Source organism: Schistocerca piceifrons, chromosome 4 (genome assembly GCF_021461385.2).
Source record: "Schistocerca piceifrons isolate TAMUIC-IGC-003096 chromosome 4, iqSchPice1.1, whole genome shotgun sequence".
NCBI classification, from domain to species: domain Eukaryota; kingdom Metazoa; phylum Arthropoda; class Insecta; order Orthoptera; family Acrididae; genus Schistocerca; species Schistocerca piceifrons.
The window spans coordinates 711,901,261-711,917,141 of record NC_060141.1 but is presented as its reverse complement, the minus strand read 5'-3'; the positions used below and the strand labels follow the sequence as shown (position 1 = coordinate 711,917,141).

Below are 15,881 nucleotides of genomic sequence, written 5' to 3'. Positions count from 1 at the left end.
TGCGCATGCGCAGTAGAGACAGTGTACCAGATGCACTGCTTCATTATTTAGACAAGAAATATCTGAGCAACGCGAAGAGAGCAAAGAAATCAACTAGCGCTACAGGTGGTGAAACAACAAAACACTCGAAGTATGCATCCGAGTAAACCCAAAGGCTCCTGACGGTCGAAACAAACGAACGCGAAGCTGCGCATGCGCAGTAGAGACAGTTTGGAAACGGTTTCATTCGGTTGCGATAGCTTTACCCGACCTAACGTAATTTCCGCAGGAGCCGGCGCACAGTCAGCGGCCGTCGTCGCTGCTGCGGCCGCAGCACAACAGCTTCCTGGGCTACCACCCGCACGCGCACGCCCACCACCAGCAGCAGCAGCCGCCGACCGCGTTCGGCGCCGGTTACCTGCGCGCCACGGCCACCGGGCCCGCCTCTGGCCCCGGTCCCGGGCCCGGCGTCGGCGTGGGGGCCGGACCCACGGCGGCGGCAGCGGGCGCGGCGCCCGCCTCCAACCTGCTCGGCTCCGGAAACTTCGGCGTCATCCGCGGCGGCACCTTCTACAACAAGTCAGTACCCCAGCTCGCCTACAATGTGTGTCTCACACATTGAACAGTGTTGCCAAACAGTCAGTATAAGGTTATTACAGGGTAGCGCACGAAATGTGTTACCAATTGTTTCTTTCACAATTTACGAGGCACATTAGATATCCCGCTGGGATCTCTACAGTAGTACCAGCAGAGCTTGGAAAGACAAATGAGTTACGAAATGACGTGTAATTCACGATACTGCCGCTAGGAGACTAGCAAGCAGCAATGGCTGACAATGGAAGACTGACGACACAGCAATTGTGTTACTTTTTCATGAAACGAAAAGCCTTGTTGTGACTCAGACGCGTTTTCGACAATAGTTTAACACACGATGGGTCCCTTGCAAGAAGACCATCCACAGGTTGTACAATAACTTTGTACAGGAAGGAACAGTATTGGAAGCGAAGCGACCTCGGCCTAAGCCTGTTTGTTCGCTGGAGAATATTGAAGCGGTACGAGTTGCTGTACAGAGAAGTCCCGGGAAATCGTGTAGAAAGGCAGCGGTGCAACTGGGAATATCCAGACGCTCCGTTCAACGCATTCTTAAAAGTGACCTCCATATGTACCCATACAAGATGACCTGTGGCTAATGGTTCAAATGGCTCTGAGCACTATGGGACTCAACATCTTAGGTCATAAGTCCCCTAGAACTTAGAACTACTTAAACCAAACTAACCTAAGGACATCACACACACCCATGCCTGAGGCAAGATGACCTGTGCACAGAAGCTCACTGAAGAACACAAGCAGCAGAGACTACTGTTTGCTCAGTGGGCGGAGGATAGGGAAGAAACTCTCAACAACGTTTGGTTTTCAGACGATGCGCATTTTCATTTAGACGGTGTGGTTAACAAACAAAATGTACGCTTTTTGGCCACTGAAAACCCACAAGTGCTTCATGAACGACAACATTATGCTCAGAGCATTACAGTGTGGGCAGCAATTTCCAGTCACTAACTTATTGGACCCTTTTTCTTTGAAGAAACTGTGAACAGCGAACGCTATTTGAGCATGCTTCGCAATAGCTTCATTCTACAGCTTCTTGCTACTGCCTTGCCCTTCAACACGCAATGGTTCATGTAAGATGGAGCAATGCCACATACTACACACAGGGTGTTGGAGTTTTTACACGAGCATTTCGACAACGATCATTTCACTCAGGTTTCCAGGTCGCTTCAATGACGGACAAAATTGGCCCCCCAATAGTCCAGACCTCAACCCACTTGACTTGTTTCTTTGGGGTACCTAAACGAAAAAATTTTCCCGAAAGGTCCACGTGATTTAATGGAGGTCAGAAGACTTATTCTTCAAGCTTGCAGTGAAATTACGGAAGACATGTGCCGTAGGGTAATCACTTACTTCAGTGTTCGTTTGAAGGAAGTTAGGAAACGAAATGGTGGACATATTGAGCATGTGCTGAGTTAGAACAAATCTCCATGGATGGCTCTTCATTGTAGTATATGTTCCTTTCAGATTGTATTGACAATAAAGCTTACATTCAAAAACTAAATGGTAACACATTTCGTGCGCCACCCTGTATATACTGAGCTTATCAGTCTCTCGTGCCCGGGTTCCCGGGTTCGATTCCCGGCGGGGTCAGGGATTTTCTCTGCCTCGTGATGGCTGGGTGTTGTGTGCTGTCCTTAGGTTAGTTAGGTTTAAGTAGTTCTAAGTTCTAGGGGACTGATGACCATCGATGTTAAGTCCCATAGTGCTCAGCGCCACTTGAACTTGAACCACTTGAACCAGTCTCTCGTGTGTGGAAGCCCTTAAGCACCTCCTAGGCGATGAACAATATTGGATAGTATTGCCTGATGCGCAATAATATTGAACATGTAGGGGTGAGATTGAGAGGTTGCGATATACACTAAGGCGATAAAAGTCATTGGATACCATAAGCACATATAGAGATGGCGGTAGTATCACATGCACAAGATCTAAAACGGCAGTCCACTGGCAGAGCTGTCAACTGTAATCAGAAGATTCATGTGCATAGGTTTTCGACGTGATTATGGGCACAGGGGGAAAATAACAGACTTTGAATGCAGGATGGTGGTTGGAGCTAAACGCAGGGGACATTCCGTTTCGGAAATCATTAGGGAATTCACTATTCTGAGATCCACAGGAGACATGAGTATGGCAAGAATACAAAAAGGCATTACTTCTTACCACGGACAACGCAGTGGCCGACAGCCTTCACTTAACGACCGGCAGCAGTGACGCGTAAGTAGAGTCGTCAGTGCTAATAGACAAGCAATAGTGCGTGAAATAACCGCAGAAATCGATGTGGGACGTAAGGTGAATATATTCGTTAGAACAGTACGGTGGTATTTGACGTTAATAGGCTATGGCAGCAGACAACTAATGAGAGTGCCTTTGCTAACAGCACACCATCACTTGCAGTGCCTCTCCTGAGCTTGTGACCGTATCGTTCGGACCCTAGACGACTGGAAAACTGAGGCCTGGTCAGATGAGCCCAGATTTCGGCTGATAAGAGCTGATGGTAGGGTTCATGTGTGGCGCAGACCACACAAAGCGATGGACCCAAGTTATCAACAAGCCACTGTGCAAGCTGGTGGTAGCTCCATAATGGTGTGGGCTGTGTTTACATCGAATGGACTGGGTCCTCTGGATGTCATTTGCAGTCATTCAAGGGCGTCATGTTCCCAAACAACGACGGAATTTTTATGGACGACAATTTTGCACGTCACCAGGCCAAAGTTCTTCACTGTTTCTTCAAAGAACATCATGGACTCTTAAATAAAAGAAACGCTTTTAAAATTCTACGTGTTAATTCTTCTTGTCTACATATCTGGAGCCCTCTGCCGCTAAAGGTAACGTGTAACATGGCGCTGTGTAACATAACTATCTCGGTGTGTGAGAAACAGTTGGCAGTGATCGAGTTTCGGATTCGAAGAGTTTGTCCACATACGGCGCGCCCTCTTCTGCAGCATGACAATGCCAGACCAGACACGAGCTCTGGATGCTAGTGGATGGAACTGTGGGTGCTACAAAATAGAGTGCTAGTTGGAGAAATTGGAACATTTCCAGTTTGAGTTTGGAAGATGGTTGACAGCACATGAGGCAGGCGGAAACATCTGCGCCTTGTATGGGGATAATGCCATTGGACGCAGTGCAGCAAGAAAAAAACTGTTTTTTTCATTTTAAGGGCTGTGATTTTGACATTACTCTCCACATTCAGAAAGACCTTGGGGTTTGAGAAGATCATTTAAAAGCGTTAATCGACGATCATCCACATCAGTGTACTCGAGAACTGGCAAATGCGATGAACTGCAATCATCCCACCATCGTGCCACATATGCATGCAATGAGGAAGATTCAAAAATCTAGTGTCTACATATTACATGCTCTAAGCCAAAATCACAAAAATCAGTGGGTGACCATATGTGCATCTCTTCTTGTTCGTCATCACTTGGCTCATGAGCGACACTGATCATTCCTATCCTATATCATTACTGGCGACGAGAAGTGGTATCTTTATGCTACTGTACGGAAACGAAAAGAGTGGTGGAGCCCAAACAGAGCAGGAACCCCCCATACAAAGACTTGCACGCATCCAAAAATGATAATGTTATGCACCTGGTGGAACATCGAAGGTGGCGTTTTTCTGCAAATTGCTTCGCTTAGGTGTAACTGTCAGTGCTGACATTTATTGTCGACAACTAAGACATCTTCCAGACGCAGTCTAAGAACAATGACCAGGAAGAGGGCGTGAAGTGACGATACTCCAGGATAGTGCCAGTGCGCATTTTACTACACTGACAAAAAACACTATACAGTTGCTAGGTAGGGAAGTCATTCCACACCTACCTTATTTACCTGATCTTGCGCCCTCATAATTTCATCTTTCCAGCTCTCTATTGAACAGCGTAAGGGAACTTACTTTCCGGATGAAAATGCGCTACGAAAGAGTTGTTCACCCCAAAACCTTGTGATTACTACGTTGCGGAATCGAAAAGTTACCCCAGCGTTGGTACACTGTTGTGCATAGCGAAGAAGAATAATATGTTATTGGTGACTAAGCCTATTGAGTGTATATGTTGTGTTATTAAACTTACAGAAGAACGCTATACACTTATGAATCGACCCAATGTAATGCCCAAAGGTTATCCGTTTTCATGCCGTACCAAAGAACTTCGCATGGCACCTACACTTCAGGGAACATACCTCCATGGAACATACCGTAAAAACCAGCGTCAAATTATTACTCGCAGATGACTCTGTGACATGGCGTTCAACTTACATTATTCATTATACTCCCTCAGTGTGCGCCCATATGTTTCCGCTGTTGTTTCGACTAAAGTGCAGAAGTTTCACTGAGAAGTCCTTACATATCCCATATATATTATAAATGTGAAATTTTGTGTGTGAGCATGTTTCTTACATCGTAAAGCTAAAACAACTGGATGGATTTGGGATAAATTTTAAAACAGATTATATCGAATGGGCTACTTTTAAATGTGTGTAGTAAAAAATATTTATCAATTTGAAGAATATAATGCGAAATGTGGAACAATAATTACTCTCAGAAAAAGCTATCTACTCTGACTTTCGAACCGTATCGTATTTGTGAAAATGTGTTTACTGTTTAATATGTCTTCCACATTACGATTCAATATAATGCTTATACAATCTTCGAAGTGTTTAATCCATACTTCTATACAATCCCATTGCATTTTAGCCGCTGAGCATCAGGCATATCTTACTGCTTCCGAGACCCTTGAAGAGATGACAGTGTCATTTATTAATGCTGTACAACACATAGACGTGGTGGCTTTATACGTAGGCCTACAGCTTAGTGGGCTTTTAGTAAGACTGAATCTGATTATGATATGTGAGCGCAACTGCTGGTAATAGGCACACACGAAAAAAAATTTGCGCTGCACCGAAATAGCAATTGCTTATTTTCTTTCTTCGTCGAGTTAGTATGTTTGTTTCTCCTTCACGCTGAAGTGGTAGCAAGGATTTGGATGAACTTTGGAATGGAGGTAGCCTATACCCTGAATTAACACATAGACTATTTTTAATCCAGAAAAAAAATCACTGCGCCTGCGTGGTGGGTAACGTGACTAAAACGTCATGGAAGAAACTTAACTACCAACTGAAGGAATAAGTTTACCGTAAAGATAAGTTTTTTTCCTTAAGTAAACAAGTGTGCTGTGAGCGACATGTATTCTGTCAGCGTCTCCAATTGTTTCAAAACTTGGTGTTTTTTTCCCCCTACTTATTCTATCAAATACTTTGAAGCACTTTAGTTCAGTGTCGCTGCAGTCATCAGTTGGTAGCAATTGCGAAACATCGTACTCCTTCGATCAAATAGCATATTTTGTTCAGTAACAGATAGCCAACGTTCGAGATCCCACAGTTTCATACTAAAGTAGCAGCAAGAACTCCACTGCTGAAAATGAGTGAACTGTGTAGGCGGCAGGTGTGTGAACCAGATACACTGTTGCTACATAAACCATGTTACAGCCAAACATTTGTTTGGAGCAGTCATTTCTTTATATGGTACATGGGCGAAATGACTGTAGAAATGACACCATGACAACAGCGTGCATTTACGGTGGTGGGCTGGAGGAAAAGCTTCTCCTCATAGGCTGAAGATAGGAGCACAAGGAATAGGTTAACTTCCGCACCACTCCCAGTTAATTCCTGAACTGTCCTTTCTGTTTTTTTTTTTTCTTTTTTCTTTCTGGCCAGTTTTTGTACCTCCTTTCTGCCTGCACCCTTGGAAGTGGCCAGTCTCACCACAAGCTCAGTGCAGCCCTGTACTCAGCTCGTGGCACTGACTTGCAGTGGCAATGGGTGATTTAGACTTTTTTGTTGCAGCGATGATGACCGCGGAGTGTTCGGTGGTGGTGGCAGTGGGGACGTGGGCCTCCTGGGCAGTTCCTACTACAGCAACGGTCACGGCCGGCCCTCCTACTACAACCCACGTCCCCAGCCACACCACCACGACTTCTTTGCCAACTTCCGGGACTTTGCAGACATCAACACCCCCACCAAGTCATCCTACTCGCAGTACGTTGTCGTCTACGCCAACAAGAACGCGACAGGAGCAGCTTCCGCAGGCCGGCCCAAGAATATCATTGAGCAGCTGGCGCTGCTGGACAGTGAGCCAGCGTCCACACCTACATCGGCGTCCTCTGCAGTGTCGGCACCCCAGAAAAGCAAGAAGAAGCCCCTAAAGCCAGCGAAGGGCAAGGGCACAGTTCAGCGGCACGCTGACAAGGAGGGTAAACCAGGCCGCAAGAAGGCTCCGGCGGAAGCGCCCAGCTACCAGAAGGACACCTACGAGCCTCTACTCGCACTCAGCTGAGTACCCACTCTGACGGCACCGTCACAACTGCCACAGTGTCCACTGCACGTAGTGGGCAGTCGCCGTCACACGTCCGGTGGACAAATTTTCCTCCAGGTGCAGGCAATGTTACAGTGGACAATTTACTTGCATGAATGGTGCTCTGTCTTGCCAGACTTGAGTTTGACAACCGTTGTACCTGAAACACACTGTACAGAGTGTGCAAGTCATAATGCCATAAATTCATTATGCTGAAGACTCAAATTAATAAAGATGTAGGCACATAACCCTCTCACACAACTGATACAGATCAAAAGTTTTCCAACAACTGTATAGTTTCAATATGGGCCTCCTTAATGGCATATAGAAAAGCCTGTCTGCAGCCCTGCTCAGTTTTTCCCTCAGCCTGTGCTAACAATCCTAAAGTGATGGTACAGATGTTGTCAACTATTTGAAACTTGGTTCACATCTTCAATGCCGTGAGCTTTACTGGAAAAAACACATACCCTAGTGTAGCCTAAAAGAAGGTACTCTGAGACATTACACTTCAGGAACATGTTGGCTGCAGTATAAAATCCACCATCCCTATTTGTTGTCCTGCAGAAATTTCATCTTTCAGTGGTCAGTGTTGTGGGATACTATTCTGCTCAGACCTGAATTGCATGTGTGCAAGCCCATTTGAGTAGTCTTTCTAGGTCCGCTAATGCTGATGTATTCTCTGCAAATGACTGTGGTGCAATTACCTGCCTATACACCCATTGTCTTCCTTGCATGGTTTATACATGGCTCCAGTGGCCACAAGTGTCTATGCTATGCTTTTATCCATTCTATCTGTTGTTGATTTGTAGTACATGTGATGAAACTTCCTTTGTACCAAACTTGTGGATGAAATCAAGCATATCACACCACAACATGTTTGTTCTCCTCATGAATATTGTTCTAGTAACACACGAACCTGATTTATCCTAAAGAGCAGACTTTAAACAAACCAACCATAAAATAATCTTTTAAGACCCTCCGAGTTATGTGAGAGTTGCATATCCATACCTTTATTACTTTTGACCCTAGATCACAGTGAAATTATGGCATTATGAGTCAGACATCCTGTATAAAGATTAGTATGCAAAGAGCATTTGAGGCTATTGAAGTGACGAGCAGGAGACAAGTCTCAGCCTGAAATTTTAGCAGCATTTCACCATTTCTGTACTCCAAGCACTAGAGTGGTCCTGTATGTTCTTTTATGAGCACTGGAAACAACAGTGAGTGTGTTCCACAAATCACCTTCATTCACCAGCAATTTTTTTCACTCATTTTTTGTGGAATTAAAATGCTCAAGATATGGAATGCTATTTATATTTTATTCATCAACATTAGTCATGTATTTCTCATTCTCAGTAAAGTGACAGAACTTTGGTCAGGGTAAGATGCTCTTCATTTAGATGATGGCTCAAAAACTTATGAAATATACACATTTATAGTTTTCTTTTTTGTACATATGAGAATGTTTCAGAAGAGTATCAAACTGGATACATTAGATTTTCTCCAAAGATTCTGTGCATTAGGCACCACATGGCATATGTAAATCGAAAAACAAGCGATGCAACTGCACTGTACAAAATATCAACAGTCACAGTAGAAACAAAAGCCCCAGAATGGATCATACTATGAACACATTTATTTTGTGTGAGGAAAGCAAGGGCACTGTAACTGAAATTGATCATCAGCTCACTTTCTAAGTGACTCTGGAGGAATGGAGTGAATGAAGAAATGGCATTTAGCTTACTGAATTAATCCAGTTGGCATTTTTCTGGAGTGGTTTTATAGAAAATGCACTAGGGGAAACCAGAATGACCTGATAATATTTAAATAAAGCTCCTTCAATTTTTTTTTATTTTTTTTTAATTTTCCCTCATATGAAGCAATATATAAATGCATTAGAAGGTTATTATTCTCTGACTAAGCAAAGTAAATTACTCCGCATGCATTAATAGCTGCAAACTTCAATCACATAATATCAACCTTCACAGCAACTGGCCCACAGGACTCTCAAAACAATGATAGTATCTTTCTTCATTTCAACCCAGAACCATTGCAAAACAAAATGAAATGAAATGCAAAAACATTTTGTGCAGCAATTCAGTGGTATGACCTAGTCAAAAGAATGAGTATAACAAGATTCACACGATCAGATTAAAGGAGTTATTTATGCATTACTGATAATCAGTTAAGTGTCTTCTGTGTCCCATTGTTTCAGAAAGGTTTACCTGCAAAGTATTTCAGTTTGCAGCAGTTGCTAGAATAATTCATTGTAAATTATAGACTCTTACCATCTCATTTCAAGATAATGTGAGTGTAGTTCTGATTTTCATTCACTCATTTATTCATGCACTTCACTAAAATTGTTTAATTTAAGCTCTCGGTGAAAGAGTTAATGCAATTCTCTATTTTCAAGGTGCAGCAATGAAATTGAGGCAGTGTTTGTCATAGTTTCCTTTCCTCAAATAAAGAAACATCCAAGATGACTTGAGAGGTTAAATAAATATGCATCAGATAACCATAAAAATATTTCACACATTGTGTATTTGCTCATATGTGAATTTTTAATTATTTATTATGATTTTGTTGCACCCAATTTCAAAGCACATGCTTTCAAATACACACACCACACCTCCGTATCTCACATGCTTACACTGGACACAATTTACCACAAAACTGAAAATATTGCTGTTAGTCCTATCCACACTGAAAAATGAAAATCAATGTATATGCATTTTATATGATGATCATTACCATAAGACGTGGAACGAAATAGCTAATGGGAATACAGTCAAGAGTATTTCAACCATGTCTACAGCATATTTTCTTTAATTCCACGGTTGTTATGAGGACAACAAAATATGTTGAGTCATACTTTGTAGTTTTTATGCAGTGCACTGAGATTTAATCATCTGCAAATATTGTTATTCTTTATTGTTGATTTTTGTAATTAAACAGTCAAATTTCATAAAAATACATATAAATTAAAGTAAGAGAAAGTGTGTTTCATTTGTTCACTTATACCTTTGTTATTACTTCAAATAATGGAAACTCCAGGTTGGAATATCAAAAATATAAGGAAAAGATGTATTGCTACTTACCATACAGATGACACATTAAGTTGCAGACAGGCACATAGAAGTATCATGATATGTACAAACTATTTTTGATGGATGGACACTGATTTGATAATGTAAAGTTTTGGATTGATACAGAAGTGTGGAAATATGTGGAACAGGCAACTACTAATCTCCAAGATGAAGTATTTATAAGTCATAATGGCCCCTAAATCCCATCATGAAGGAAAGACTTCAGGGACATGGAACAAGTCAAGTTATACATTAACAGCCAGAAACAACCACTCCAGTACAGTATACAAAAAACAAATTATGGCTACCATTAATCTACTGAAACTGATAGTTTTGGTAATTACTTCAAGATTACTTTACGTATGCGTGTTTGGAGAAAAACACCTACCTTGTGGGGGAGAAGGGAGAGGGGGTGGAGAGAAGTCATCCCTTCTCCTACTATACTACTCAGCTGCTGTTTTCATCTAAAACTTTCAACAAAGCAATTCTGTAACATTACATGGGCCACTGTCAACTGCCATTGTAATGGCAAAGTTACAATCAGAGTAATACAAATATTAGGTTTACACAAAATTTACATTCCTGAGACCATGAATTCTGATAACTGTAGAAGGGATAGCTAAAGAGACATTCTTTTACTTTGTTTTTAAATACAGGGTTATTCAAAATCATCTAGACACACTGAAGTGACAGTAAAAATGTTTGTATTGAGGTAACGTATTATATGATTGAATGTAGGGAAACAGCAAATCAGTTATGGTGACTACCATCAGCATGGCTACTAGACCAATGATGAAGGTATTCTGCATAATGGAGATGTGCGAGAGTCAGTCCATCACTGCACTGTACCAGAAATTATGGAGCTCATTTAACAAGGCTCCACCTATGAAAGAATACATTTACGAGTGGGAATATAACTTTAAGGAAACAAGAAGTCTCTGTAAAGACAAAAGCACACAGCAATTGACATCTAAGGAACTGATTGAAGGGATCAAGGAAATATTCCTCAGAAATCCACAAAAGTCAATGTCTCATGCCAATCATGACCTAGGAATTCCAAAGCCCATTATTTGGAGTGTGCTCACCAAATACCTGAAAATGAAATCATTTTGGATTCAACTGCTCCAAGTCATTACACAGAACATGAAATATTTGCAGAAATAGCTTTTCACTGAAATGCAATTGTGGACTCACTCTTGCACAAATTAATCAAGCAAAATGCCTTCTCTGTTGGTGTAGCTGCTCTGTTGCTGGTTATCACTGTCAAAAAAGCTTCTTGTTACTGTTTCCATACATATCATATAATAGCTTACCTCCATGCAAACAGTTTTTACAAACACTCAACAGTGTCTAGATCATTTGAATAACCCTGCAATGGGGATTTTCAGTTTCACATCTAACATGCACTGGCAACCTGTTGTAGACTTGAGCTCCCAAATGTAAAACTCTATTCTCAACCATAGAGTAGTCTATACGATAATTATTTCTACTCCTACTACAGTAGTTTCGTATTCCTCAATTCACTCTTGGTGTATGGTCATTTAAGTGGAAGAATCCCCACGTCTCTGAAAGAGTTAACTTTACACCATACTCTTATATCACACTTTTGTAGAATACATACTTTTTCACCTTAATTAATATGCACAAAATTATGCCTTAGGACAGAACGGAGTGAAAGAATGCTTGCAATCCTGTCTGAAGGATGGCACAATGAGAGAGAGAGAGAGAGAGAGAGAGAGAGAGAGAGAGAGAGAGAGAGAGAGAGAGAGAGAGAGAGAGAGTGTGTGTGTGTGTAAAGCAGGCAGAACTGGCTCCATTCCTTACCCATCTGGATGCCCAGGAACTTCCCACATGAAGCCTCATCCAATATGTACTGACTGCTCTTTACATCTGGTACCCGAGAGTCATTTTTATTTGTTTGAGACTGCTTAATATGAATTTATGTAATGGTTAGGTTGTTGGCTGTTGACCCACTGTAAGCGTTTTCCATTAGTCTTCTGGCTGTGTCTGGTGCAGATGTGTTCGATCCCTTCATCAATTTAACTGTGACAGCAGTAAATGCTACTGTTCTTGAAGGATCCTTCAAATTCCCAGGTAAATCATTTATGTAGACCAACAGCAAGAGTGGGCTAAACACACTACCACACCAGTCTAACATTTCCAACATTTGAATTTAAACTTATTACTGTTGCATGATTTGCTAATGTGATCCTTTATTCTCTACCATAGGGATAAAATTCGATCCACACAAGCAGAAGACTTTTAATGGCATAACATTTTAATATCTCCAGCATAATTTTATAAGCAATGCTATCAAGTGCCTTGTCAAGATCACAAAAAATGCCAACAGGACAATTTTTATTGCTTAGCTCTACTAGAATTAAGTTTACGAGACCATATATTCTTTCTCAGTAGGAGGGAGCTTTTACAGAATGCTAACTGAGCAGTTGTTAAGAGATCATTCTCAGAAAGATGATTCAGTGTTCTGCTTCTCACTTTTAACACCCTAAGGATTTCTGTAATTCTCTCTAACATATGAGCTGGAAAAACACATGTCTCACGATGCCATGTGTATTGCCAGTCTAAATAAATTTATTGGGTCTGCTCTCAATGGAACATTTCTCGTCCACATGTTTTCAGATACTGCTCCAAAAAATTCATTGTCTTTAGTAGCCAGTGACTTGAAATTCATATCACCTGCCTCACTGCTACCGTCATATGGAAGTTCAGTATAATTTGCCTTGCAGAGTTCGTTCATTTGTCTTGTTCTTGCCTTTTGCTGGTACACTTAAGATATTTGCAATACTGCTTGTAGTGCATCTAAGTCTTGATTAGATCTAATCTTTCACACCAAACAAAACCCTATCCTGTTGTAAAGGAAAACTCAATTCACAATGTTGTAATGGTATTTTTAGAAAAGAAATTTCTCTTGTAATTTCTGTTCTTGGTAAACTTTCTCCAGTGTTTCATCCTGTAAATTCTCTATGAATAGTAAACCCGATCAGTATTTACAGTTCTGGGAAATTTTCCTTTTCCTTTCCTAGTTAAACCTGACTTATGGGGTACTTGCTTGTTGAACTGATACAAACTTTATTAACATTCTACACCTTTATTCTCCATGTCTACATGTTTGCAGCTCTCTGCCACAAGAAGGGCCTTAACTGTAACACGTAAAATGGCATCGTTCAATGTAACTATGTCAGTGCATGAGAAAGAGTGTGCTGTAATTGAGTTTAGAATCTGAAGAGTTCATCCACACATGGAGCACCCTCTCCTTCAGCATGACAATAGCAGAGCACACACGAGCAATGTGACATCTGTAACAATCGGACATGCTGGGATCACCGTCATCAATCATCCTCCATACAGTCCTGACTTAGCCACATCTGATTTTCATCTATTTCCAAAACTTAAAGAACACCTTCGAGGACTTCACCTTGCTGAGGGTGAAGCAATGCATGCAGTGGTGTGGTTGCAGCTCTGTCAACAAAATCAAACATTCTACAGTGACAGTATTAACAAATTAGTGTTTCCTTGGGAGAAATATGTTTATCACAAGGAGGACTACGTTGAGAAATAAATATGTGAACATGAAGAATAAAGATCTAGAATGTTTTATTTAAAAAGCATGAAGAGTTTTCACACAAAAATGCGGATGCATTACTTTTCACCACATCCCTTCAGATATTAGAAAATGAATAAATAAATATGAAACAGAATTAGAATAAAGGAAAAATTACAAGTTCCTGAATACAGGAAAAAAGGGAATCTGAACTGTAACAGTACATGATGAAAACTAATGTTAGTAAAGTGGAAAGGAGAAAACTAGAAGACATGGACCCAAATAATATGTATTCAGCCATTTGGTGTGCCATACCAATGGGAGCTTTGAATCATGAGTACAATTTATAGAGGGTAGCACTGTTGTTGTTGTTGTTGTTGAGGCAGTGATGGAGACAGGAGGAGGAGGAGGAGTATCCAATATGCAGTTCCAAACCCACTGTTGAGCTTGATCGAGCATGCTATTCAGCTCACTGGACAATCCTGTGACAGACCTCTCATGTAAATAGACAGCCAGTACTGTGACAGATTTTCATGGCAACAAGTCAGAAGCAGGGGTTGTCAAAGCTACCTGGGATAATGCTCATAGATCATATGACTGCATGCAGTAATGGTGTAGGGATGAAACAGCATATTAAACAGAATGGCATGAGTTAGAAAAGGGAGGAAGTATTTTGGTTAACTTAGCATCAAGAACAACATCATTAAAGATAGAGAGACTTCTCAGCTCAGGGTAAGAAATTGCATGTATACATTTCAAGGGAACCATCCTAGCATCTGCCTTAAATTATTTGTAGTAACAATGGAAAACCTAGATTTCAATGGCCAAATGGGAATTTGAACTGTTATCCTCTTTAACACAAGTCTAGTATGCTATGCACAGCACCGCCTCAATCTCACATTTGAGAATACAGGAACTTTGATTCTTCTAAACAATGGAAAATCCAAGTTGGAATGTAACAATATTATAAGAAGGAAAGTTGCTACTCACCATATAGCAGAGATGCTGAGTCGCAGATAGGCACAACAAAATATTTTCACACTTAAAGCTTCCAGCCAAGGGCCTTTGTCAACAATAGGCACACACACGGACGCACGCACACACACACAACTGCAGTCTTAGGCAACTGAAACCACACTGCTTATGGTTTCAATTGCCTGAGACTGCAGTTGTGTGTGTGAGTTGTGTTTGAATGAGTGTGTTTGCTTGCATGTGTCTATTGTTGACAAAGGCCATTGGCTGAAAGCTTTAAGTGTGAAAATATTTTGTTGTGCCTATTTGTGACTCAGCATCTCTACTATATGGCAAGTAGCAACATTCCTTCTCATAATATTGAACTTTAGAAGAATATTTTTGAAAGGGACACTGACAACTAATAGAAACCTTGAAACTGATCAAAGTTCTTAATGTTCTTTTTGTTCCTTCCAAGCAATATTTAGTGTGTATGGAAAGTTACCATTTTTATAATTTTTGTCCCAATCCACTCGCCATATATTGCTAAACAGTACTGGTTTCTACATGATTTAATCAGTTTATAGATAGTGTAAAGGTCTGACAACTCTTAATATTTTAAAGCCAATACTTTCTCTCATACTGCATACTGACGTACATAGTACCTCCTACCCTACTTTTTGAGTTGCTTCATATTTATGATACAAACTTTTAATTCTATGATCCTGTACCTGATTATCTCAGTCAATCCTAGTACCACAGTTTAACTATGTTTCATGGCCCATTGTGATATAAACCTTCACAAGATGATACATCGTCTATTACCCCGTGTGAGTAGACAGAGTCCTAATACCTATATAGGATTCAAAACACATCCTGTGATCATACAATGCAATCATCTATGACCAACATTTCTCCCTTGATGTCAGGAGGCTTGGGACTTTGTTGCTTTAGTAATATGTTCTTTCCTGTCTAAACTACTGGTGCAGAGGACATAAGAAGCTATGAAGGTACGCAGTAAAACACTGTGTCCACTGCATCAGAAAACAAATATTTTGAACACCTTTCTGGTAGGTGGAAAACATCTGGCTCGGGCAACATGAACAACTGTCTTCTAGGTAATACTGATGAAACAGCAATAGTACGAGGGCAGTTCAATAAGTAATGCAACACATTTTTTTTCTGAAACAGGGGTTGTTTTATTCAGCATTGAAATACACCAGGTTATTCCCCAATCTTTTAGCTACATAACACTATTTTTCAACGTAATCTCCATTCAATGCTACGGCCTTACGCCACCTTGAAATGAGGGCCTGTATGCCTGCACGGTACCATTCCACTGGTC

The 15,881-nt window shown here is 41.0% G+C and overlaps 1 protein-coding gene across 1 annotated transcript in view; it reads left to right on the top strand.

Moving 5' to 3' along the window:
• LOC124796126 overlaps positions 1-9,886 on the top strand; it is a 400,265-nt gene extending 390,379 nt beyond the window's left edge. The window contains exons 4-5 of the mRNA XM_047260217.1: positions 269-558; positions 6,430-9,886. Of these exons, the coding sequence (XP_047116173.1) occupies positions 269-558; positions 6,430-6,919 (780 nt within the window). The 3' untranslated portion in view covers positions 6,920-9,886. The remainder of the gene's footprint in view (positions 1-268; positions 559-6,429) is intronic.
• The last annotated feature ends 5,995 nt before the right edge of the window (positions 9,887-15,881 follow it).